Source organism: Emys orbicularis, chromosome 10, assembly GCF_028017835.1.
Source record: "Emys orbicularis isolate rEmyOrb1 chromosome 10, rEmyOrb1.hap1, whole genome shotgun sequence".
Lineage (NCBI taxonomy): Eukaryota > Metazoa > Chordata > Testudines > Emydidae > Emys > Emys orbicularis.
The window spans coordinates 36,667,751-36,694,646 of NC_088692.1; the positions used below are offsets into that span (position 1 = coordinate 36,667,751).

The window sequence follows — 26,896 nt, forward strand, 5'->3', positions numbered from 1 at the left end:
TTTCGTTCTCAGTGACCCAGAATTAGTAAAGTTTGACTACATTTATTTCAGAAACATTTTGGCTGTAGAGCAGTGATACTCAAAAACCAGTGGGAGAACACTTTAACCTGTCTGGTCATTCAATGACAGACCTGCGGGTGGCTATTTTACAACAGAAAAACTTCAAAAACAGACTCCAACGAGAGACTGCTGAGCTGGAATATCAAAGCAGAAACTTGCAAAAGGAAAACTTAGGAAAGGTAAAAGATTGCCACTCAAAAATTCATAGATTCTAAAGTTCAGATCATAGAATCATAGAATATCAGGGTTGGAAGAGACCTCAGGAGGTCATCTAGTCCAACCCCCTGCTCAAAGCAGGACCAATCCCCAACTAAATCATCCCAGGCAGGGCTTTGTCAAGCCTGACCTTAAAAACCTTCCACCACCTCCCTAGGTAACCCATTCCCGTGCTTCACCACCCTCCTAGTGAAATAGTGTTTCCTAATAGCCAACCTAGACCTCCCCCACTGCAACTTGAGACCATTGCTCCTTGTTCTGTCATCTGCCACCACTGAGAACAGCCAAGCTCCATCCTCTTTGGAATCCTCCTTCAGGTAGTTGAAGGCTGCTATCAAGGCTGATTTTCTCATCTGACCTCCTGCATAACCCAGGCCAGAGAACTTCCCTGAAACAATTCCTGTTTGAACTAGAGCAGATCCTTTAGAAAAACATCCAGACTTGATCACAATGGATCCTTTTCATCCTTAGACCAACTTTGCAAACATCTCTTCCGTGCTGTCACAATCGAGGCTTGGAGGATCAGACCTATGGCAGGGCTGGTGTCTGACTCCGAGAGCCTGGGTCAAGGGTCAGATGCCAAAGCCAGGGGTCAAAAACCTATTTCAGAGTCTAAATACCAAAGCCAGGGGTCCAAGTGGGAGGCAGAGTTCAAGTACCGAAGCCAGGGGTTGGGATTGGACTTGGCGTTCAAGGGCAGAAGCCCGGGGTCCGAGTCAGGGTCGGCGTCTAGGAGTGAGACAAGAGGTAGGTCCAAAACTACAGCTGGCTGGGGAATCCACCTAGTTGCACGTTATTTCCTGGAACTTCTCTTGGGCTTAAATAGGGTGCCTGGACCAATCAGGGGCCATGAGGGAAGCTGTCAGTCTGGCCTTCTGAGATGGTCCTTCCTGTGGTGTTTGTCTCCACAGGGTCTATCACAGCTGCCAGGTAGCTGTGTAGAGGTGTCAACCTCCTCGTGGGCCTACCTTCCATCTTCCGCAGAACCTAACGCCTGCTACTCTTCTCGGCTTCTAAGTTGACCTGGACCGGTGGCTTATTCCTGAGCCATCTGTGGAAAAGCTGACAGTTTTATCAAATAAGCTTTCCTTTGGCCACCAGGAAATGCCAAGGTGGCTACAAGGACCCCACAAAGAAGTCCAGTGTGGCTAAGGAATAATCCTTTCCTTCTCCAATACTATTCCCCTTTCTAAGGCATGCTAACTAGGGTCCTACTCCTAGAACCCATCCATGCCTGATGATATATCCTAGTTAGTTTAAGACAGCAAATGACAGTCAGGGCTGAAACAGAACACAGAGACTCATCCTTTCTCTTTGGAGTGGTTTCTTTTCATAATGTGAGGTCGGTGTCGATTGAAAATGTAGGATGTTGGCCACAATGCTAAGAGTCTTTCTAAGAAAAGTAATGGCCAAGCCAGCCTTTTCCAGCAGCTACTTAATCCTGCTGTAAATGAATGTGGCTTACCATGCTGGCAAGGCTGCAAGACTATGTGTTTTATATTCCTTGGGTGAACTCACCGTGACCCATATTAATATCTCCATAATAGAAGCCTGGAAATACGACCCAAGGATAGATGGCAGGATGGTGCGCATTCCCGCTGAGTCTTGCTCTGACAGAATGCACCGTAAATAGCCGTGCGTGATGTTTCGTACACAATCTATTGTTCTGTTCCTAGGGCTGATGAATGAACTGGCAGAACAAGGCCTCCTTGGGGAGGTACGAAGCAGCTTGCCTCCCAGTGCTGAACTGGAACCTGCATTGTGTATTCATGTGGCTCCCTATACTGACAGCTTGTTGCAGACACTGGGTATGTCAGAGTGATGGAAAATCTAAGATTCTGCTGATTACAGAGAAAGATCCTGAGGTCTGCCTATTATAGGGCCAGACCCCAGGAGTTGCCTATTATAGGGCAAGATCCTGGAGTCTTTACTGGGAATTTTCCTGAACAAGAACCTCAGGATTTTGTTCATTGTCAATAATAACATATTTAGCACTGTACTCTGAGACCTTTTCCTAATGCTGGTTAGTGACTCCAATGGGACAACTAGTGGAGTAAGGTGTTACCCTTACTTGTACTGGGTATCGGAAATTAGGCCATATACATTGGCTTTAGGGAGTCAAAAAGCTCTCCTAGTAAAAAATAGGTGTGTGTTATCAATCAGGATTTATGCCATATTGTAGGCTGTAAAATCTTAATAAGTAGCATAAAGGAGAGAAAGAAATGGACATTTTCCCTGGGGATTCCATTTCTAAACAGCATTAGGCTAGAGAGGATAATAGATTTGGTATGAAAGTGAAGGGTATGGTGAGCAAAACCAAATCTTAAGCCAGATCCTGGAATCTTTGCTTGGTCCTTCCAATTGAACTCAGTAAGTGTTTTGCCGGAGTACAAGAGCTTCAGGACTGACCCATTGTGCACTCAGGAGAATTCTGAAGGGAGATTCTGAGTCCAATTTGCAGACATAAAGGGGCAGATCCTCAAAGGTAGTTAGGCCCCTGTCTCCCATTGAACTCAAAGGCTTTGAGATCTGGGCTGAAATCCCTAATTGCTGCAATTGGCCTCTTAGTGCCAGCAGCAACTGATAAACCAACACTGGTCCTAATTGTTTAACAATTGGGTTTAAGAACTGAATAGTGATAGGAGTGGAATGCGGCAAAGTTCCTTTCAAGGGATTTCCGACTGTCATCCAAGTCCTGGTCATGCCTAGCTGAAGCATGGGAAACATGTTCCGTGCTGCAGAGCTACTGAGTAACCAGAAGTCGGTTTACTGCAGCCTGCATCATTGCTCTGAATTGAGTTTTGTCTCCCTTGTGATCTGATGAACCAGCTAATTTCTGCTCATAGTTAAAATAAATATATAGACACTGATATTTTTAGAAGAGAAAAGACACTGACCTAACCAAATATAAATATCTAGACATCAGTTAAAAACACAATCCAGACTTTCTAGCTCTGATGATTTGAGGGCTGGAGAATGATTCACTGTTGGAAACAAAACCTGCTCATGTTTTACAGATAACCCCTCACTTTAGACCAGGTTGAGACTCAGGCCTGGTCTACACTACGAGTTTAGGTCGACTTTAGCAGCGTTAAATCAAATTAAACCTGGACACGTCCACACGACGAAGCCCTTTCTTTCGACTTAAAGGGCCCTTTAAACCAGTTTCTTTACTCCACCTCCGACGAGGGGATTAGCGCTAAAATCAGCCTTTGCGGGTCGGATTTGGGGTAGTGTGGATGGAATTCGACGTTATTGGCCTCCGGGAGCTATCCCACAGTGCTTCATTGTGACCGCTCTGGACAGCACTCTCAACTCAGATGCACTGACCAGGTAGACAGGAAAAGCCCCGCGAACTTTTGAATTTCATTTCCTGTTTGCCCAGCATGGAGAGCACAGGTGACCACGCAGAGCTCATCAGCACAGGTAACCATGATGGAGTCCCAGGATCGCAAAAGAGCTCCAGCATGGACAGAACGGGAGGTACGGGATCTGCTCGCCATATGGGGAGACGAATCAGTGCTAGCTGAACTCCGTAGCAGTAAACGAAATGGCAAAATATTAGAAAAAGTCTCAAAGGCCATGAAGGACAGAGGCCATAACAGGGACGCACAGCAGTGCCGCGTGAAAATTAAGGAGCTAAGGCAAGCCTACCACAAAGCCAGAGAGGCAAACAGAAGGTCTCGGGCAGAGCCGCAAACATGCCGCTTCTATGCGGAGCTGCATGCCATTCTAGGGGGTGCAGCCACCACTACCCCAACCCTGTGCTTTGACTCCGTCAATGGAGAAACACGCAACAGAGAAGCGGGTTCGGGGTACGCGGAAGATGATGATGATGAAGACAATGAAGCTCACAGCAGCAAGGAAGCGGAGAAACCGGTTTCCCCAACAGCCAGGATATGTTTATCACCCTGGACCTGGAACCAGTAACCCCCGAACTCACCCAAGGCGTGCTCCCAGACCCTGAGGGCACACAAGGGACCTCTGGTGAGTGTACCTTTGTAAATATTACACATGGTTTAAAAGCAAGCGTGTTTAATGATTAATGATTAATTTGCCCTGGCAATCACGGCCAGTACAGCTACTGGAAAAGTCTGTTAACGTGTATGGGGATGGAGTGGAAATCCTCCAGGGACATCTCCAGAAAACTCTCCTTCATGTACTCCCAAAGCCTTTGCAAAAGGTTTCTGGGGAGGGCTGCCTTATCCCGTCCGCCATGGTAGGACACTTTACCACGCCAGGCCAGTAGCACGTAGTCTGGAATCATTGCATAACAAAGCATGGCAGCGTATGGTCCCGGTGTTTGCTGGCATGCAGACAACATCCATTCCTTATCTCTCTTTGTTATCCTCAGGAGAGTGATATCATTCACGGTCACCTGGTTGAAATGGGGGACATTAAGGGGACATTCAGAGGTGCCCGTTCCTGCTCGGCTGAACAGAAATGTTCCCCGCTGTTAGCCACGCGGTGGGGGGGAGGGGTGAAGTGATCATCCCAGAGAATTGTTTGTGTGTGGGGGGGGGGTAGTTGGGTTTGTGCTGCATGTTAACCCGGAAACCCCAGCCCCTCCTTTTACATTGCAAACCCATTTTAAATGGCCAACCCAATGGGTCCTTGGTATGGGAAATGAGGGCGCTGCTGTTTGAAACCATTCCCACATGTTATGAAGGTTAAAAAAGCCAAAAGACTGTGGCTTACCATGGCTGCCTGCAAGCTGAATTCTGTTGCCTGGCACTGCGTGAGTGATCTCTCACACCAAACCGGCAGGCCCTCAATATAAGAGGAAAAATGCGACCTTGTAACGAAAGCACATGTGCTGTGTAATGTGAACAGCAAAATTTAACGTGAAAGAGTGTACCCATTGTTCTCTAAAATGTGTCTTTTTTAACCACCTCTCCCTTCTCCTCCACCAGCTGCAAATGTTTCTCCTTCGCAGAGGATAGCAAAGATTAGAAGGAGAAAACGGCGGACTCGGGATGATATGTTCACGGAGCTCCAGATGTCCTCCCACGCTGAAAGAGCACAGCAGAATGCGTGGAGGCAGTCAATGTCAGAGTGCAAAAAAGCACAATTTGAACGAGAGGAGAGGTGGCGGGATGAATCGCGGGCTTAACAGAGCAAGTGGCGGGCTGAAGATGATAGGTGGCGTCAGCTTGCAGACAGAAGGCAAGAGTCGATGCTCCGGCTGCTGGAGCATCAAACTGATATGCTCCAGCGTATGGTTGAGCTGCAGGAAAGGCAGCAGGAGCAGAGACCGCCGCTACAGCCCCTGTGTAACCAACAGCCGTCCTCCCCAAGTCCCATTGCCTCCTCACCCAGACGCCCAAGAACACGGTGGGGGGGCCTCCGGCCCCCCAGTCACTCCACCCCAGATGACTGCCCGAGCATCGGAAGGCTGGCCTTCAATAAGTGTTAAAGTTTTAAAGTTTTAAACTGCAGTGTGTCCTTTTCCTTCCCTCCTCCCCCACCCATCCCGGGCTACCTTGGCAATTATCCCCCTAGTTGTGTGATGAATTAATAAAGAATGCATGAATGTGAAGTAACAATGACTTTATTGCCTCTGCAAGCGGTGCTCGAAGGGGGGAGGGGGAGGGTGGGGTGGTTGGCTTACAGGGAAGTAGAGTGAACCGGGTGGGGGGGGCGGAGGGTTCATCAAGGAGAAACAAACAGAAGTTTCACACTGTAGCCTGGCCAGTCACAAAACTCGTTTTCAAAGCTTCTCTGATGCGCACCACGCCCTGCTGTGCTCCTCTAACCGCCCTGGTGTCTGGCTGCGCGTAATCAGCGGCCAGGCGATTTGCCTCAACCTCCCACCCCGCCATAAATGTCTCCCCCTTACTCTCACAGATATTGTGGAGCGCACAGCAAGCAGCAATAACAATGGGGATATTCTTTTCGCTGAGGTCTGAGCGAGTCAGTAAGCTGCGCCAGCGCGCTTTTAAACGTCCAAATGCACATTCCACCACCATTCGGCACTTGCTCAGCCTGTAGTTGAACAGGTCCTGACTCCTGTCCAGGCTGCCTGTGTATGGCTTCATGAGCCATGGCATTAAGGGGTAGGCTGGGTCCCCAAGGATCTCGATAGGCATTTCAACATCCCCAACGGTTACTTTCTTGTCCGGGAAGAAAGTCCCTTCCTCCAGCTTTCGAAACAGAGCAGAGTGCCTGAAGACGCGAGCATCATGTACCTTTCCCGGCCATCCCACGTTGATGTTGGTGAAACGTCCCTTGTGATCCACCAGGGCTTGCAGCAGCATTGAAAAGTACCCCTTGCGGTTTATGTACTCGGTGGCTTGGTGCTCCGGTGCCAAGATAGGGATATGGGTTCCGTCTATGGCCCCACCACAGTTTGGGAATCCCATTGCAGCAAAGCCATCCACTATGGCCTGCACGTTTCCCAGAGTCACTACCCTTGATATCACCAGGTCTTTCATTGCCCTGGCAACTTGGATCACAGCAGCCCCCACAGTAGATTTGCCCACTCCAAATTGATTCCCGACTGACCGGTAGCTGTCTGGCGTTGCAAGCTTCCACAGGGCTATCGCCACTCGCTTCTCAACTGTGAGGGCTGCTCTCATCCTGGTATTCTGGCGCTTCAGGGCAGGGGAAAGCAAGTCACAAAGTTCCATGAAAGTGCCCTTACGCATGCGAAAGTTTCGCAGCCACTGGGAATCGTCCCACACCTGCAGCACGATGCGGTCCCACCAGTCTGTGCTTGTTTCCCGGGCCCAGAATCGGCGTTCCACGGCATGAACCTGCCCCAGTAACACCACGATTTCCACATTGCTGGGGCCTGTGCCTTGTGAGAGGTCTATGTCCATGTCAATTTCCTCATCACTCTCGTCGCCGCGCTGCAATCGCCTCCTCGGCTGGTCCTGGTTTTGCTTTGGCATGTCCTGGCTCTGCATATACTCCAGGACAATGCGCGTGGTGTTCATAGTGCTCATAATTGCCGCGGTGATCTGAGCGGGCTCCATGATCCCAGTGCTATGGCGTCTGGTCTGAAAAAAGGCGCGAAACTGATGGAGGGAGGGAGGGGCGAGTGACGACATGGCGTACAGGTCCAGGGAATTAAAATCAACAAAGGTGGCTGTGCATCAGGGAGAAACACAAACAACTGTCACACAGAATGGCCCCCCCCAAAGATTGAACTCAAAACCCTGGGTTTAGCAGGCCGTTGATTTCACGGAGGGAGGGGGAAGCAAATGAATACATCTATTTTTTACATCTTAAGCTGGCAGCAGACGGTGCAGCATGACTGATAGCCCTCGGCATCTTCTGGGTGCTTGACAGAAGATACTGTACTACGACTGCTAGCCATCATCATCAAGACGGTTCAATAGGACTGCCGGCAGGACTGAGTCTCCAGGAGACAAAGCATGTCTGCCTAGGTGCCTCTGATTGAACTGGAATACGACGATGACGGATACCAGTCGTAATACACCATCTACTGCCAAAAGGCAAGGGGCTGCTGCTGTGTAGCAATGCAGTACCACGTCTGCTGGCACCCAGATGACATATGGTGACGCTGAGCTGAGCTGAGCTGAGCGGGCTCCATGCTTGCCGTGGTATGTTGTCTGCACAGGTAACCCAGGTAAAAAGGCGCGAATCGATTGTCTGCCGTTGCTCTAACGGAGGGGGAGGGGCCTGATGACATGTACCCAGAACCCCCTGCGACACTGTTTTGCATCATCAGGCATTGGGATCTCAACCCAGAATTCCAATGGGCGGCGGAGACTGCAGGAACTGTGGGATAGCTACCCACAGTGCAACACTCCGGAAGTCGACGCTAGCCTCGGTACTGTGGACGCGGTCCGCCGACTTCATGCACTTAGAGCATTTTATGTGGGGACACACACAATCGACTGTATAAAACCGATATCTATAAAACCGGCTTCTATAAATTCGACCTAATTTCGTAGTGTAGACATACCCTCAGTCACCAGACACTTGCCTATGTCCTACTTTTGTATCTGGGAGGAAGCTACTCTTAGAACCCATGCTCTGTTATTCTCTGGAGGATGAGTCAATCCCTCCACGTTAAGAGAAAGGGGAAGTTTGTTACCCTGGATAACTAGGTTTGTTGTTTTGATCTTCTCCCTGAGCAGGAGGCAATCTCAGTGCAGTGCCAGACTCATGTAATGTTCCTCTGGATCTTTTATGCCACCGAACCTATGCCTTGGATCCTGAAATGGAACAAGTTGTCATCCTGACACTGATTGGAAATGAAGCCATGAAGAGTGCTGGCCATCTTCTTTGCCAAATCCTTCACCCTGGCTTCCAGAAGCAAGCTCAAAACCCAGGTGACTCCTGCTTTTGGGGAAGGTTTGTATGCCTTGGCCAGCTAAATTATATGCAGCTATTCTCAACTCAGCAGGTTCATTTAGGAAAAGTGGTGAAAGGGGCCCTCTAATGGGGCCCGCTCCTCCCCATCCTTAAATGCCCCAATGACCTCTCAGACTCTCTCTGCTGAGTGATTTATTTACATTCCCATCACTGACACTAATACAGCAATATTATATACAGCGCTTCTCTCCCTTTAGCTCTTTCCCACAGGGCCAGGGAGGAACAGGAGTCTCCCTTCCTTGAAAGCTCTGCACACACTGGGCTCAGCTAGCCCTGGTTACTCCCTCTCTCCCCCAGTATGTCCTTCCTGTGTCCTTCTTATAGCCTCCGCTGCTGGACTAATTAGCTCTTCCAGCCTGAGCAGCTAAATTAGCTTGCACCTTCCTAGTCAGCCTTTTCCAGGGGAGCTGATTGAGGCATAAGTGATCAGAGTGCTGCCTCACCTGCTAGCTCCTAACACTCTGTCCCAGGCCCTGTCAGGTAGATAGATGTGTTTATTTATCTCCCTAAAGAGTCTATGAATGTTAGTGAGTGATCTTCCCCCAGATGGGCATCATTTGACTGCAGTGGGTTTTGAATCAGTTCAAGGATTTGCTAAGTTTCAGGCTAGCTCATATATGTAATTCGAACCAGTTTGCCCAGCCCTCATATTTAGGAGGCAGGATGGTTCTATGGATAGGGAACAGAACAGGGGAATCAGGAGACCTGAGTTCTACTCTAGCTCTGCCACTGGCCTCCTATGTGACCATGGGCATATTACTGCACTGCTTTGTGCCTCAGTTTCCCCATTGGTACAATGGAGATAATGACACTGACCTCCTTTGTAAAGTGCTTTCAAATGTATGCCTGAAAAGTGCTATATAAGAGCAAAATAGTATGATTATTTTATTTTATTAACTGGCACTAATTGCACCGAAATTGTTATGAAGTAGAAAACAGAGTACTCCTTAACATAGTACATCTGAGTAGCACCCTACTCCGAAAGTAGACTTGAAACAATGGGAGTACTCGCAGAATATGATACTACTCACTGCGTGCAAGGGTTCCTGAATCTAGCCCATAGTAACCTCAGCGACATACAATTATGTATTGAACCTCCAAACATCTTGCTACACAGGAAACAAGCCTAGTTTGCAAACATAACAATGGTTAAGTTATTCTAGTGACAAGTCAATGTTACAATGGAGTTTATTACTATAATTAATATCCCTTAAAAGAAGCATTATCAGAGCGGTTACAGTATCTATAATTATATACTATGCTGTGTCAAAGCACTTAAATATCATTGTATTCCCAACATATCCCTTTCACCTGCTCTACATTAACGCCTTTCTTTAACCAGACTGCGGCACTTGATCTCCATGTGTCTCTGTTGATGTGGCACAGGGTTCTTTATTTCCTAGGTAGCCCATTCCTGGCTCTAATTGTTAGCCATTTAACTTCTGAGAAGTTGTATTGTTTGAATATACTAAATTTTAGCCCAGTGTGATTCCAAACCTTGCATCGCACTTGCTGCTGGATGGGAGGGAGAGTGGAGACCAAACAAGTTTGGAAGTTCCTGTCTGCTAAGAAGATCATAAGACCAGTGTGAATGTAAGAGACTAGCAGAGAACAGCCTCTAGGAAACACAAGCTACCAATTAGTAATGAACAGGTTTCTCTCTTCTTGCAGAAGGACTTGACCCAGGGTTTGAGCTTCTGAGCCTCAAGTGGTTGCCCCATCTCATTCGGAGTCAGGCCAAAGAGGTAACCCCTTTTGAGGTGGGAGATACCTCCTGGCAAAGAAGCATCAATATGCTGATGTCCAGCCCAGCTCTCATCTGTGCGCTGCGGAGGGTCAATGCCTTTGGGGTTCTTGCTGAGACCCTGAAGAAGCTGACGCTGCTGGGAGACAAGCCAAGCACTAACACCAGTGACCTTCAGAGAGTGATGGCCTTGACCCCAGAGATGGCCTTCAGGCAGGCAGTCCTCTTCTTCACCGAGAAAGAGTTCATACCTGGTAGGAGTTGTTCTTACTGTTAACAGGCTTTGCAGTTAGGCAGGCCGTGGGCAGCTTACTGAGCACAGACAAAGGAGCCTTTTTGCTGTGGGTTCCAGTCAAGCAGGATAAGAAACACATTACATGAAATTAATTCAGGGTCAAATTCTGCACTTGGGTGCATGTGCGGGGCTCCAGTAAAGTCACTGGGAGCCATATGGGTGAACGTGGAGGTAGGTTTTGGCCCTAATAGTCTAACACAACTTTGTACCCCCATTGCACCTTTCATCTGAGGTTCTCAAAGCACTAAATAGGCCTTACAACACCCGGTGAGCTAGGTAAATAGTATTATAGCCATTTTGCATGTTTATATATGCAGACATGGAGATGCAGAGAGCCTAAATGGCATGCTGAAGGGCTTACAGTAACAAAGCCAGGAATAGAATCTAGGAATCATGACAACCAGTCATTTGTTCTGACCACTCCCACACCCCTTAGACAAGCTTCCACACCCTACAGTTGTAAGGATCCATGTGATCTCATAATATGCTGCATAATGATTGATCACTTTGAGACACATGACAGAACACGTGGTAGCCATCAATTCCATAACTCCCTCTATAGGGTTTGACAACATGTCAAGTAACAGACATACAGTCCAGTGCCTGGTGTCCCTATACAGACAGACTCCTTAGGGACTAACTCAGTGATGCACTGAATCCTTTGTTTAGGATTTCTTTCTGAACAAAAGGAAAAGCAGCTCATGGAAAATGGATGGTGCTGTTGCCAAAGGCTCCCCAAACATGAATGATACATGCTGGCACTCACATATCTGTGTAGTATCAGAGGGGTAGCCGTGTTAGTCTGAATCTGTAAAAAGTAAAGGTGCCACAGGACCCTCTGTTACTTTTTACATATCTGTGTAGTAAGCCTGCTGGTTTCCTTCCGTGGAAAGGAATGTGCAGCTGCTTAAGCCAAATCACTCTGCAAACTGTGGTGTTATTCAGATTTGATGCCTTGGAGTAGCAAAACCTGGAGCTCATTCTGTTACCTCTAATACGAAATCCATCAGCACGTCACTTAAGAAATCCTGACTCCCAGCACCAAAGGGTAAATAATCCATAATGCACATATGCTGTAACATCACATGCCACTTTCTGTGTACCCAGATATGGGCACATGATAACTGTGTGTATTGAATGAGGAGAAGGTGTCAGATTTCCATAAACTCATTATAAATTCCTTATAAACGCCTCTATTTCTTCCTGTTTCTGCACATCTGCATTGCTGCCAACTCAAGTTTATATGCTCCTGTCAGATGCACAGTGCTTATGTAGTGCAGAACAACAGTGCAGCCTAATAGAATAGCAGACGTGAGCTGTGTTGGTGTCAGAAAGTATAGGCACATGCTGTTGTGGTGATCTGCAAATGAACTATTCAGGTGTTCTGTGTTCAGAGTGGAGGAGCACGAAAAGGGGGTCTTCAGTAAAGGAATGGAAGTCAGCATCTCAAAGTTAGATCTCCCCAAAACAGTGTATAAAAGCCACTGTGAGTTGATGTGGCATTGATCTGCCTTAAAGTCCTGGTGCAAGAAAGGTTCAGGCAGGGCTGTAAGATCAGCTTGCACAGGAAGGTGGTGGTTACAATGCCAGTTTGCCCAGATAGGCCATTGTCAGTGGTAAAAAGGCAGCACACATACTGCTATTATCCATGACTCCAGCAGCCAGCAGGAACTCTTTTACAGGGTCACTCTGAATTCTTTCCTCCTGTTGTTTTCTCCATCGGGGGGTCTTTATTCTGAAGAACAATTCTTCCCTTGGGTGGTTTGCAGCTGTTTAAAGCCCACTCCTATTGCCATGGTACATATAGTTACAATCCTGATCTCAACAAGCAGTCGTGACCGTCACACTAGGATTAGTCATAAAAAGCACATCTCTTTCCCTTTGCAGATTGCAAACGTCGCCCTGCTATGAAGTACCTGCCACCATATGGCAAAGGTTCCAGGGCTGAAGGTAAGACCAGAAACATGGGCTCAGTTTGCTTTCAAATTATTCCCTATTCTTAAAATAACTATTGAAAAAAATATAATTCTGGAGCCTTTTGTCATATCCATCACCACTGCATTACTAGACCCAGGCTGCAGTTTGCAATCCCCTGTGCTTAGGAAGGCGTGGGGGCAGGTAGCATCGCAGTCATTCTCTGCAAGGTGTTGTACCATGATGGGAGCAGCTTTAATTAATAGGTCAGGGTCCATAGGAGTCCTACTGTGGAGGCAGCCAGAGAGTATGCTGAATCAGTGCCCTGGTGACACCCTTTCCTTAACCATGACCCTTCCCTCTCCCTTTTGTGGGCTAGTGGGCTTCAGCCTGCTGGCCCAGTGTGGGTGTGGGTGATTCGATCACTGCAGCCCCTTCACTGGGTGGTGCCAGCATGAGGGGCCTGCAGTTTGGGTCACATTAGCTTTCACTGGGGGGCCAGGCAGTGACTTGCATCCTTGCTCTTGATTTCTGTTACAATATCATTTTGATAGACCAGCATCAGGAGTGGGAATAAGCCATCGGTTCTGCAGATGGAGTAGAACATGGAAGGCAATCTGTGCGCAAGTTCAGGCTGACCCGTGAAATGGTGCTGAAAGTGGCCAGCATGGGTGATCACAAGGTCCAGACTCTGTCCTTTGCTCACTGATTACAGGGTGGGGACACCTTGGACTCTAGGTGCCCCTCTGGTCAGTTCAGAAGGGTCCCTGGCAGTCTCTAGTGGGAGCTCATCCAGCCCTCCTGTCTGTCCAGCTCTGATAATTGTGCGGTCCCCAAGACCATAGTATCTAAGCACCTGACAGTCTTTAATATGTTTATCCTCACATCCTCCATGTGAGGCAGAGCAGTGCTATTATCCCCATTTCACAGTTGGGGAACTAAGTGACTTGCCCAGGGTCACATAGGAAATCTGTGTCAGAGCAGATATTTAAACCCAGATCTCCCGAGTCCTAGGCTAGTGCTCTAATTGCTGGATAATCCTTTCTCTTTACATCCTTCCTCCTGTCCTGGACAGAGGGGCAGTCCCATCTAGGGCTGTCGAGAAATGTAGGGCTAACACTCACAGTTCCAAGAAGAACAGTCAGGCTCCCTAAATACTCAAAAAGAAAATAGGTGCTATGGGGATGTGATCGCTAAGGGTGTGTCTGCATTGCAGCTGGGAGATGTGATTGTCAGCGTGGGTAGAGAGCTTGAGCTAGCACATGAAAAATAGCAGTGTGGACATTGCAGCATAGTCAGCAGCGTGGGCTAGCCACCTAGCTCAGACCTAGCTAGAACCGCCCCGCATACCCTGATGTCCACACCGTTGTTTATAGCACACTAGCTCGAGCTGAGCTAGCGCCAGACTGTCTGTCCGTGCTGGGAATCACCCCTCCCAGCTGCAGTGTGGATATAACCTGAGAGATTACCAGAGAGCTTCAGGGTCAGATCTGTCACTTAGTCCTGCTTCTTATTCTACCAGAACGAAAAATAGCCATGGAAAGTGATCCAGCAGGTAGGCAGCTCCCAGATAAAGGGCTGTGGGAAATGGAAACCACGCTATAATTCAAAAGGAGCGTAATGACTTAGTCTGTTGCTAACAAACAGAATTTCCTGCTTTTGCTTTTTAAATCGAATGTAATGCTTGTTAAAGCGGCCAGATTGAAAGCCCGGGAGACTGAAGGCCTTTATTTATACAAAAGTATAAAGTTATACTTTACTAAACAGGCAGCATCAGCACAAGCTTCCCCAACAACATATCCCAACAATGACGGTGAGGGATGCTCTATAGGGGCCTGAAGGGAGTTCAGTCTCCTTGGCCCATTCACTCCACTGGCCCCTCTGTTGAGAATGCCAGTAAAGGGGGACAATTAGCTGGTTTTGTGGCCTGTCTGCTATAGCTGGACTGAGATCCACAAATTCATTCTGTCAAAGAACCTTCAAGTGGTAATAATACTGCTCAGCCCTTGTGCATTTAGGCTGGAGATCAGCCAGTAGCCTAGAGGTGAAAGGTTCCATATTCCATTGCCCGTCCCTTGAGTCATCCAGTCCCTTCATAGGGAATGGTTGTATAAACATGAGTGTTAATATTCCTAGACATTTTGGTAACCTCTCCAATGTTGTGCCCTTGAACATTCTCAGAGCAGCAGTTCAGATGGAGGGCCCATTATTTCCTAGTTTGTTGATAGGGTCATAAGTGTCCCAGCACTTGAACTAAGGCAATTGAAGGCGCAATGTACATTAGGGGTTGTGAACAATGTAGCTGCTTGTTTCTGCATGAGGTTTTCCATGGGCTTCCAACCCTTGGGATTCCTTAGTGGCATGTTTCATTCTGTTACCAGTTGTCAAGCTGCATGGTGACTCAGAGTGCTGGCCTTGTGATTGAATGGTCTGGTTTATACAATTATCACTAAAGCCCTGAGCAGGACATCAAAGTAATTCATCCGTCACTTTTCTTCTGGAGCTGGGGGGCTGGAAAGCAGGGCCCCAGGGAACTACTCAGTTCACTCAGTTCAGGTGCTCCAGAATGGGGGGGCTGAGGGGGGGGGTCAGAGGGCCATGGCCCCATCACTTTTTACCGACTGTAAGGGTGAGCCACAGGGTGGAGTGGCAGAGAGGAGCAAACAGGGGGCAGGGTCTTGGGGGGAAGAGGCAGCACGGGAGCGGGGCCTTGGGGGAAGTGGAAGTGCGAGGGTGGGGGCTTAGGAAGAAGGGGTTGCATGGGGGCAAGGCCTCAGGGAAAGGGGCAGTGCGAGGGTGAGGGCTTGCGAAGAAGGGGCAGTGCAGGGGCGGGGCTTCGGGGGAATGGGCAGTGCAAGGGTGGGGCCTCAGGGGGAAGGAGCTGTGCAGGGGGGTGGGGGCACGGTTTGGGTGCTGATGGCCCCCCCCCACACTTTTAGGGAGCTTCCGCTGCTCCTGGTTCACATATACCTTGAGCTGGCCTTAAGCTTCCCGTAGCTGCCCAGTGTAGGCCATCACAGGTACCCTGTCAAACAGGAAAACCATTCATACATAAGATCTCATCAGGGGGCCTGACCCTCAGTTATACTAAGGCCCTTGACACTGCTCTGGTAGTGTAAAGGGGCCCTAAAGTGGGTGGGAATTGTCCCTGAGAATACTCCCTATTCAGTAAGCAGAGTATGTGGACTTCGATGGGATTTGTTGGTGTTCAGCACTTCTGAAATCAAACCATGTACGTCCTGATGTGATATTTGAAAACAAAGAGTACATCATGAAGAGCCTCTGTGTAACTGCCATATGTCACAGTACAGCAGAGATGACAATACTCCCACTGCTGTCCCAAAGCAATGCTCACTTATTAAAGTCAATTCACTGTTCTTCTATAGGGGGAGAGACTCGGAGAGGCCACGCAGAGTCATTGTTCACCTACATGCAAGCAGGTGAGGAGGGCAGGGTTCTCTCTGTCTGTCTCACTCTCTTACACATAGTTGTTATTCAGCAAATATCCCCGGGGGGAAAGTGGGTTTGACAAGGCCTTTGTGGAGCCAGCTTGGATAGATACCAACAGGGACCAAGAAAAAGGATGACGGTTGGAATTGCACGAGATGTTTCCCTGGGCTTGAACACACACAGTGACATACACACCCTTGTCTACACATCCCAGGAACCTGACATTTGCTTCTCTTGAGGCTGTACTGATTTAAAACCACCCACACACCCAAAGGAAAGAAACACACTTCTCCAGTTTAGGAGTGTACATGAAGCCAGTGCAGCAGTTTGGCTTCACCCCCCTTTAAAGCAAGACCAACTTAGACACTTGGCCAAATCTTGGCCACCAGGATGGGAGCTGAGGGTATCACAGAACAGCAGAAAAGGTAACAAAGGCTAGAAAATCATTGGCAAAACCTGGGAAGGCCAGAGAACAGTCAGATAGTGATGGGGGACATCAGCCAGGACCTTTGGGGAGACCAGAGGCCTACATATTAAGGGCTATAGTAACATAAGAACATAAGAACGGCCGTACCGGGTCAGACCAAAGGTCCATCTAGCCCAGTATCCTGTCTACCGACAGTGGCCAATGCCATGTGCCCCAGAGGGAGTGGACCAACAGGCAATGATCAAGTGATCTCTCTCCTGCCATCCATCTCCATCCTCTGACAAACAGAGGCTAGGGACACCATTCCTTACCCATCCTGGCTAATAGCCATTAATGGACTTAACCACCATGAATTTATCCAGTTCTCTTTTAAACGCTGTTATAGTCCTAGCCTTCACAACCTCCTCAGGTAAGGAGTTCCACAAGTTGACTGTGCGCTGCGTGAAGAAGAACTTCCTTGTATTTGTTTTAAACCTGCTGCCTATTAATTTCATTTGGTGACCCCTAGTTCTTGTATTATGGGAATAAGTAAATAACTTTTCCTTATCCACTTTCTCCACATCACTCATGATTTCATATACCTCTATCATATCCCCCCTTAGTCTCCTCTTTTCCAAGCTGAAGAGTCCTAGCCTCTTTAATCGCTCCTCATATGGGACCTGTTCCAAACCCCTAATCATTTTAGTTGCCCTTTTCTGAACCTTTTCTAGTGCCAGTATATCTTTTTTTAGATGAGGAGACCACATCTGTACGCAGTATTCGAGATGTGGGCGTACCATCGATTTATATAAGGGCAATAATATATTCTCAGTCTTATTTTCTATCCCCTTTTTAATGATCCCTAACATCCTGTTTGCTTTTTTGACCGCCTCTGCACACTGCGCGGACATCTTCAGAGAACTATCCACGATGACTCCAAGATCTTTTTCCTGACTTGTTGTAGCTAAATTAGCCCCCATCATATTGTATGTATAGTTGGGGTTATTTTTTCCAATGTGCATTACTTTACATTTATCCACATTAAATTTCATTTGCCATTTTGTTGCCCAATCACTTAGTTTTGTGAGATCTTTTTGAAGTTCTTCACAGTCTGCTTTGGTCTTAACTATCTTGAGCAGTTTAGTATCATCTGCAAACTTTGCCACCTCACTGTTTACCCCTTTCTCCAGATCATTTATAAATAAGTTGAATAGGATTGGTCCGAGGACTGACCCTTGAGGAACACCACTAGTTACCCCTCTCCATTCTGAGAATTTACCATTAATTCCTACCCTTTGTTCCCGGTCTTTTAACCAGTTCTCAATCCACGAAAGGACCTTCCCTTTTATCCCTTGACAACTTAATTTACGTAAGAGCCTTTGGTGAGGGACCTTGTCAAAGGCTTTCTGGAAATCTAAGTATACTATGTCCACTGGATCCCCTTGTCCACATGTTTGTTGACCCCTTCAAAGAACTCTAATAGATTAGTAAGACACGATTTCCCTTTACAGAAACCATGTTGACTATTGCTCAACAGTTTATGTTTTTCTATGTGTCTGACAATTTTATTCTTAACTATTGTTTCGACTAATTTGCCCGGTACCGACGTTAGACTTACTGGTCTGTAATTGCCGGGATCACCTCTAGAGCCCCTTTTAAATATTGGTGTTACATTAGCTAGCTTCCAGTCATTGGGTACAGAAGCCGATTTAAAGGACAGGTTACAAACACATGATCAGCCTGGCGAGTTCCCATTGAGGGCAGTTAACTGATTGAATCTGGGACAATGTACGGCTCTGAGGGGAATCTGAAGATGTCAGTTTCGCAGGCTCATCTGAAGGTAAGAACATGTGCATACCTTCAGGTGTGGATAATTTATATACATATGTATAAATATGCAGCACATATAGTTAACCACATACCAGAAAGAATAGGAATGTTTGCCCGAAACACAGCAGATGGTGAGTAAAACATCTTGAGGACAATGACTACTTATGTAACAATATGTAATTTAGATTGCCATTCTATACACCAGTAGTTGTGGGTAGCAGGGAGGTTTGCCTCTGCATAGCAAGCTGTTGCTATGGCATTTACCTTTCTGTTCAAGGATTTTGTATGGAAAATATGAGATCCTATAATGTAAGAGCTCCCAGAAGAAAATGGGTTAATTTATCTCACTGAGACGTATACAGAATGGGGGGCATGTTGTTATTTTTTATCTGGCTTCAAATTGCTCTGTGTCATGAATCAATAACATGTATCTTGCCATTTGAAAATAACTCCATGCATCAAATTATATGTAGTATCACTGATGCTTCATTGCATTGACATCTGTATAATCAGTAACATGGTGCATAGAAAACATAAAGTGACATCTGATGTACATAAACAGATAATAATGGTAACAGTATTAGCAGCCTGCAATACTTATTATTACATGCTTTATGCTAGCTGACATGGTTAGGCACCAGGAGCTGACGGGTCCCAGTTCACTGTTTCTGACATTACATTTTGCCAACAAGTCTTAAAAAGATGTTATCAGGATAAAAATCATAACTGTGCTGCTAATAATATGGTGCTTTCAATTACGGAGACTGATGGCAGTTATTTAAATGTCAACATTTGCGCAGTTTGTTTGCTTTATGCATTTCACCCAGTGAGGGCAGTGAAGCTAGCCTGATCCGTTTCACTTTCCATTTCTAGTCAGTTTCATTTTGTGGCTCTCAGGCATATGCACAGTGATGCTGAGCTCAGTTCTCAGCTCAGCAGAGGGAAGTTGGGTCACACGCAAAGTGATTTTGGCTCAGATCCTCATAGGGTGACCAGACAGCAAGTGTGAAAAATCAGGACGGGGGTTGGGGGTAATAGGATCCTATATAAGAAAAAGACCCAAAAATCAGGACTGTCCCTGTAAAATTGGGACATCTGGTCACCCTAGATCCTCGGTGATATTTAGACATCTAACTCCCACCAAAATCAGTGGCAGTTGTGTGCCTAAGTACCCTTAAGAATCTGAGCCTTTAGACCTAAGCTATTTGACAGTGCCCTTCTAAATAGCATAGTCCTAGTAGGGAAACAGAAACATATGGGATCTAAATAAAGAATTATAAGGATTCAATGGTTGCCGTAAGGATTGCATCATATACCCTGTGGTAACTTTGGCTTGGTTCTGATCTTATATTACATGGAAAAGGGGATTCGATTATCATGTTTAACATATGCAAAAATAGCACCCCACATGAAGATCTTATATGAATTGATTCTGGATCTACAAACTTGTAGTATAAAATGTTTGGAACTGTAGGTAGTGCTCACAGATATTCAGGTATCAGATAAAATCACCCTTCTGGCCTTGGGCTGGTCTGGATATATTTTAAAACTAAAATATTAAACCATACCCACATCCTTATTCTGTACTTGTTTGGTTCTGTCAGTAGAGTCCTGTGGACTACATGCCAGCTGCTGTTAAAAGTCCTTGTTCTTTAGATGCCTGTCCTAGCTGACAAACGGTTACGTTGTTTGCCTTTAAAATTACTGAGAGTGAGTACCTAACATCTTTGATTTCACTGTAATGCTTTTTTGTTACAGGAGCCCAGCTTCTTTGTACTGTGTTGCTGATCAAACCTGGTGTCTGGGCTCGTAGCCTTGCTAGAATCCTCCGAAAACTAGACCTAGAAAAATTCAGCCTTGTTGGGATGAAACACATAAGCCTGAAACCAGACATTGTCTTAGGACTCCTCTCATCTGAAGCTAAACAGGTTTGTTAAAAAACAGACAGATCTACCACTGCACTAGCACTAAAAACGGTCCAGCTGCAGACTGTGCTGATAGAATCCATTCCTGTTAAAGCAAAAACTCCAGTCCAGGATTCCTCTATGGTTGTCACAGGTGGACTCCACAAAATAATTAAATCTGCACTGGGTGTCAGATAGAAAGAGAGCTATATCACATGGCACAAAGAAACAGACCAGGTTTCTCTGAAAGAAAAATTCTGAGCATTTGGGCGACATGCATATGCCATTTAGGAGGAAACCTCCCGTGAACTGAATCAGTTATTAAGTAAACTTCCTAATTCATAATGAGTCCTATTACATTTCCAATCAAAGCTCAACTGTTGAGGTTCTAGAGTCTTTAAAAATGACCTGCAAGTAAAACAAAATTGGGCTTGTGTCCTTTTTTGCTTGATAATAAAGAGGCGTGAACTGTTTTTTCAGTTAAGAGAGAATTTATTTTTTTGCTTTTTTTTTTAACATTAGAATTTCAGATTCTCTCTGGTCTGGAAGACTCTGTGCTGACGGGAGAGCTAGTGAAATGATGACATAACAAGAGCCAAGAGAGTAAAAGTTGAGCAACTGAGACCTGAAGGGATTTTTATTTTAAAAATCTTTGGATTTTATTGGTTTCATTAACATCTATTTAACATCACCGTCTAATAACATTTTGGATAGATGAAGTCTTTGTTAAAGATCCAACACTCTTGCCCCTTCCATTAAGGTGAGAGAGCTCACAATACTTGTCCTCTGAGACTTCCAAGAGAGACTTCCAGCAAAAAAACAGAAAAATCTGGAGGTGAGATTTGTTACTGTTCAGGGCAACTGCACCTGTATTTCCCCTCTGTGGTCCACCCAGGGCACCCACACTCAGGCTTCCAGCTCCCCGGCTGTCCCTCTCTTGGATGGAGACATGTGTCTCACTCACTCCTGATTGGGGTGTTTCCATGCTGCACAGTTCCCTGCCTACCCTGTGAATTCCCCAACAAGTCAGACTGCCTAAGCAGGCCTGCTTTGCTTTCTCCTCAAGAGGCTATAAACAGTGTACTTGGCCACAGTTACAAGGTACCACACAGCTCTTTCTAAGCAAGCACATTTATTCTGAAGGTTAAAGCATTATAGGGAAAACATATTAAAAACCATAAAACAACCTACACACATGCTAATAAGCTTACCAGAGATCACTCCAACTCCAACAGCTCTGGCAGGAGTCAGTCCTTCAAACCCCACCAAAGGTTTTTTCTGTGGCTATGTGTCCATAACCACCATGGCTCAGAACAAGCACACCCTTGCATCTATGAGTCCCTTCGTTATACAGTTTGGGCCTCTCAACTGTCCCTGTGTAACAGATGATCAGCAGACAAAGGTCCCACCCTCAGGGCAAAGCTTCAAAAGGTTGAGTTCTTGCATAACCAAAGAGCGTAGATTTGCATACACCTCCCCCTAGAGATTTTGAGAAACCCACATAACTTTAGAAGTTCATTCTTGTCTGGAAAATCATTTGCTTTGGGGCTCATTACCCCCTCCAGGGTTTACATCCGCCATGTCTCCCCCCACAGGTGTTGCGTCCAATCCCACAATAACACAGAAACATTTTCATTTTTAATACAATGATCTCCTAAAATACTTAAACTTAATTCAGGAAGATTGAACTTAATTCAATAAGGTTTGTCCGAGATATTGCAGCAGATTGCCCTGTCGCTATATTCTAAAGCAGGGGAAATCAATTATTTTTTGTCAAGGTATAGTCAAGGTCAGACTCCAGAGAAAATAATACAAAAATAATAACAATCATGATGATAATAATAAGTAAATTAATAACAATCATGATAATAGTAAGTAAATTAAAAGATTTCGCTGACTGTTCAAAAGTGTCTGGCCCGTGGTCTGCGTATTGACTACCCCGTTCTAAAGTAACAAACAAGTGGGAGGGGGGAGGGGACTTTTCTTTAAAGAAAATAAAGAACACTCTTAGCCTTTATTTCTGCATCGCAACAAAGGCAAAAAAGACACAAACCCATCTTTTACAAAAAACTCCTTGCAGGTCACCATTAAGGGAGATGTGGGGTTATTGGGAGTGGGTGGTGAGAGCTGTACACAATTTGGGTGTATCATAAGATTAAAAAAATAAAGAGGGGGTGATTTTTCTTTGACCACCAGAAACATACACGTATTTGGACAGCTATTTAAAAAGATCCAGTGTCTCTCAGAGATGGAGGGGGTGGGAAGCTTTAGAGAGCTGTTGTTTCATCTGAACTTCTTGACTTATTCTTGTATTTTTCCAGCTCTCCAGAGCAGCTGCTGAGCATTGATTTAGTTCCCTTAAAGAGCCGATGACTAATGAGTTTAAAAATTACAGAGTATTGTTTGTTTGTTCATGGGAAAAAGCGGGTTTTATTATTTCAGCAGGTGAGAAAGTGGAGATAATAGACTGGCTGTAGCAGTGGGGAGCAGGAAGTACTGTATACTGTTCAAGGTTCTGATTCCCATTCATAGAGAATGTCGGAGAGTCTTTCAGCCACGAGGTCAGCTTTTCACAAGATCCCAGGGTCAGATCTCCAAGGGCTCAGCACCCACTAGGGTGACCAGATGTCCCGATTTTATAGGGACAGTCCTGATATTTGGGGCTTTTTCTTATATAGGCTCCTATTACCCCCCACCCCCATCCCGATTTTTCACACTCGCTGTCTGGTCACCCTAGCACCCACTGTTGGGGCCAGACTTTCACAAGAGCTCAGCTCCCAGTTAGGCACCCAATTAAAGGAGTAGATTTTCAAAAGCACATTTTGGGTGCTGGATTCTTCTGAAAATCTGGCTAAGTGTCACAATGGGAGCTGCTGGCTGCTGAGCTATTTTGCAGCTCTGGCCCTCTTTAAATGCCTGCATGGGAGCTGGGCACCTTTGTAAGTCTGGCCCCAATAAAGGGCCAAATGTTTCAATTGCCGAGCGCCCCACAGCTCCTAGGGAAGCATGTGCAGCCAATGTGCTGAGCTCTTTTGAAAATCTGGCCATGAATTTTGGTGACTAAATGGGAGCTGAGCACTTGAAAACCTGGTCCTGACTGCAAGTGCTGAACCCTTCTAAAAGTTCTGTCCATGGTCTCCCATCTCCTTCTCATTTGGGACTTGATCCAAAGAGCACAGAAGTCACTGAAGGACTCCTATGGGTTTTGGATTAAGCCCTTAGGTGACATTAGGTTATTCTGACTTTTAATTATCAATTATGAAACACTTAGAGGAGAGGAAAGTGATCAGGAACAGTCAGCATGGATTCACCAAGGGGAAGTCGTGCCTGACTAACCTAATTGCCTTCTATGAGGAGATAACTGGCTCTGTGGATGAGGGGAAAGCAGTGGATGTGTTATTCCTTGACTTTAGCAAAGCTTTTGATACGGTCTCCCACAGTATTCTTGCCGCCAAGTTAAAGAAGTATGGGCTGGATGAATGGACTGTAAGGTGGATAGAAAGCTGGCTAGATCGTCGGGCTCAACGGGTAGTGATCAATGGCTCCATGTCTAGTTGGCAGCCGGTTTCAAGCGGAGTGCCCCAAGGGTCGGTCCTGGGGCCGGTTTTGTTTAATATCTTTATTAATGATCTGGAGGATGGTGTGGACTGCACTCTCAGCAAGTTTGCAGATGACACTAAACTGGGAGGCGTGGTAGATACGCTGGAGGGTAGGGATCAGATACAGAGGGACCTAGACAAATTGGAGGATTGGGCCAAAAGAAACCTGATGAGGTTCAACAAGGACAAGTGCAGAGTCCTGCACTTAGGACGGAAGAATCCCATGCACTGCTACAGACTAGGGACCGAATGGCTAGGAAGCAGTTCTGCAGAAAAGGACCTAGGGGTCACAGTGGACGAGAAGCTGGATATGAGTCAACAGTGTGCTCTTGTTGCCAAGAAGGCTAATGGCATTTTGGGCTGTATAAGTAGGGGCATTGCCAGCAGATCGAGGGACGTGATCGTTCCCCTTTATGCGACATTGGTGAGGCCTCATCTGGAGTACTGTGTCCAGTTTTGGGCCCCACACTACAAGAAGGATGTGGAAATATTGGAAAGAGTCCAGCGGAGGGCAACAAAAATGATTAGGGGTCTGGAGCACATGACTTATGAGGAGAGGCTGAGGGAACTGGGATTGTTTAGTCTCCAGAAGAGAAGAATGAGGGGGGATTTGATAGCTGCTTTCAACTACCTGAGGGGGGGTTCCAAAGAGGATGGAGCTCGGCTGTTCTCAGTGGTGGCAGATGACAGAACAAGGAGCAATGGTCTCAAGTTGCAGTGTGGGAGGTCTAGGTTGGATATTAGGAAACACTATTTCACTAGGAGGGTGGTGAAGCACTGGAATGCTTTACCTAGGGAGGTGGTGGAATCTCCTTCCTTGGAGGTTTTTAAGGCCCGGCTTGACAAAGCCCTGGCTGGGATGATTTAGTTGGGAATTGGTCCTGCTTTGAGCAGGGGGTTGTACTAGATGACCTCCTGAGGTCCCTTCCAACCCTGATATTCTATGATTCTATGACATATACATACTATTTGAAGGCAGATCAGATTTTGGCGTTTTTTCCCAGTAACATGACAGCCACTAGTGTGTCCTTCCTTTTTCTAAGGTATTGGTTACACACATGCCAACTAATATCTACAGCAACATGATCACTATTCTGACTTTGTAATCTTAAATACTAACATAGAACAGCTTCTTTGAGTTACAGCGCCATGAATGCTCCACCAGAGGTGGTGCGCACACCTGTGCACTCTTGGTCAAAGAGTTTTGTCAGCAGTGCCTGCAGCTCCGTGCCTGCGTCCCATGCCTCCTCGGGCACTGGTATGAGGACATATAGGAAGGGGTTGACCCACCACCCCACTAGTTCCTTCCAACCACTCTGGTTTGAGATGGAGTTTGCAATGTCCACTAGCTAGCTGACACAGCTGGTTTATTTTTTTATTTTATTTTATCTTATCTTTATAGTATGCTTTATAGCACAGTCTTGTGCTTTTGGGAGGGGGGAATTGCCCTTTCCCTTTTTCTTTGCGATCAGGGTCTTTCTGCTCTTGGCTCCTGCCAGTCTGTGGTCTTTATGGGTAGGTTATGCCCAATAATCTGGGATTCCAGTTCTGCCAGACTTGCCACAGGTCTCTTCCCCTCAGTAATGGGCACTCCAGCTGCCTCCGCTGCATTGGAGGGTCTCACATCCCAACCAAGTGTAAGATGTGCTCAGACCAGCAGTATCTTGACTCCCCATCCTCCATACATCAGCCTCAGTCACTCACAGTACTCCAGTGGCTTCCTCAGCTCTGGCAAGCAGAGACCATAGGGCAGCTTTGGTCACCCAGAAGTCTTCTAAGTGTAAGATACCCTACTCCCCTAAGAGAGACCAAGAGGAGGGAAAAGTCACCACTAAGACCAGGGAGCAAGGAGACCTCATGTCCCAGTGCGAGTACTGCCAAGGCTGTCATGGCACCACCAAGAAAGTCTTCTACTACTAAGCTGCTTGCCGTGAAGCCTTCCAGCAAGCAACCCCATGTGCAGCTTCATCGGATCAGATTCCTCCAAATTGAAGGACACCTGAAAGGGCAAGGACTCTTCAAAAAAAGTTGTCTTCACCCCACCTGGTACCATTTCCCTCTACCTGTAGCTATCAAAAGCATACAGACCAACCATCTGTATCGTCTCTGGTACCATACAGGTTCCTCTCTCATGAGGATCTCTGGGTTATGGAAGAGCCCTAATCCCCTCTGTTGAAGAGTATGCGGGGGATTTCCCACCAGTGCCCACTAGAACCGGCATACCCTCCAGCTATCCCATACTCATACGAAGATTTATCTGTCAGTTCCAGCATGACTGCCGGTCTCTCCTCGGTCCCCTGTACCCATCCGAGCATGAGTAGTGGTGCCTTTAGCTTCTCCACTGGAGACAGAAGAGGACACTTCCTTGGACTCAGCCTCCATTTAGGATTCCATCCCTTTCCAATTCCAGACTCCTCCTTTAAGACCCCTGTAACCAGTCAACATATGACCCATCACCTTTGATAGGAGAATCCCTGGGTCCCACTCCTTTCCTTTATGCCTCCCCTCGGTGGGCCTTTTGGACCCCTTGAACTCCTTATGATGACCAGCTCTACAAGGTGCCCTCATGCAAAATGACCTGCAAAGATGAATAGCCATCGGCACTTCAGGACTCTCTTCCTCAAGAAGAGTCTGGAGAAACAGGACTTAAGGGTAGAGGAGAAGACACCACCCTCCTCCTCCTGTCCAGACAAGGCAGCTCTGCCCCCTCTGCCATCCTACACAGATTATTTCAAGGCTTTTCAAGACCTAATGAAAGGCTTTAGTGAAGCTGTTTTCCAGCCTGTACTGAATCACCTGCTCAGCACCCTCCTCTGTGCTGAGGTACTACTCATAAATTCCCTGATGTGGAGCACCCATAGGACAGTAACTCAAAGAAGAGAGGTTACTTACCTTCTACAGTGACTGGAGTTCTTCGAGATGTATTGTCCACTCCACCACCTGCTCTCCTTTCCCCTCAGCTTCGGAGTCCTGCTGGGCTTTGAGGTTGAGAAGGAAATGGAGCAGTGGCAGGCCCTTGTACTGAAGCACGAAGAGTTGTAAGGGTGCAGGCACAGACCCGTGGGCACTGCTGACTAAATGGGTGTGCACATTCTCTCATGCAGCCTCCATCTTGAGGAATTCCAGTTACTG

At 46.7% G+C, this 26,896-nt stretch overlaps 1 protein-coding gene across 1 annotated transcript in view; it reads left to right on the forward strand.

The window, feature by feature from the left end:
- Positions 1-26,896, forward strand: part of DNAAF8 (dynein axonemal assembly factor 8) — a 168,017-nt gene that overhangs the window by 117,442 nt on the left and 23,679 nt on the right. Inside the window, exons 19-24 of the mRNA XM_065412855.1 lie at positions 1,953-2,084; positions 8,385-8,579; positions 10,294-10,620; positions 12,549-12,611; positions 15,962-16,015; positions 20,020-20,189. Of these exons, the coding sequence (XP_065268927.1) occupies positions 1,953-2,084; positions 8,385-8,579; positions 10,294-10,620; positions 12,549-12,611; positions 15,962-16,015; positions 20,020-20,189 (941 nt within the window). The remainder of the gene's footprint in view (positions 1-1,952; positions 2,085-8,384; positions 8,580-10,293; positions 10,621-12,548; positions 12,612-15,961; positions 16,016-20,019; positions 20,190-26,896) is intronic.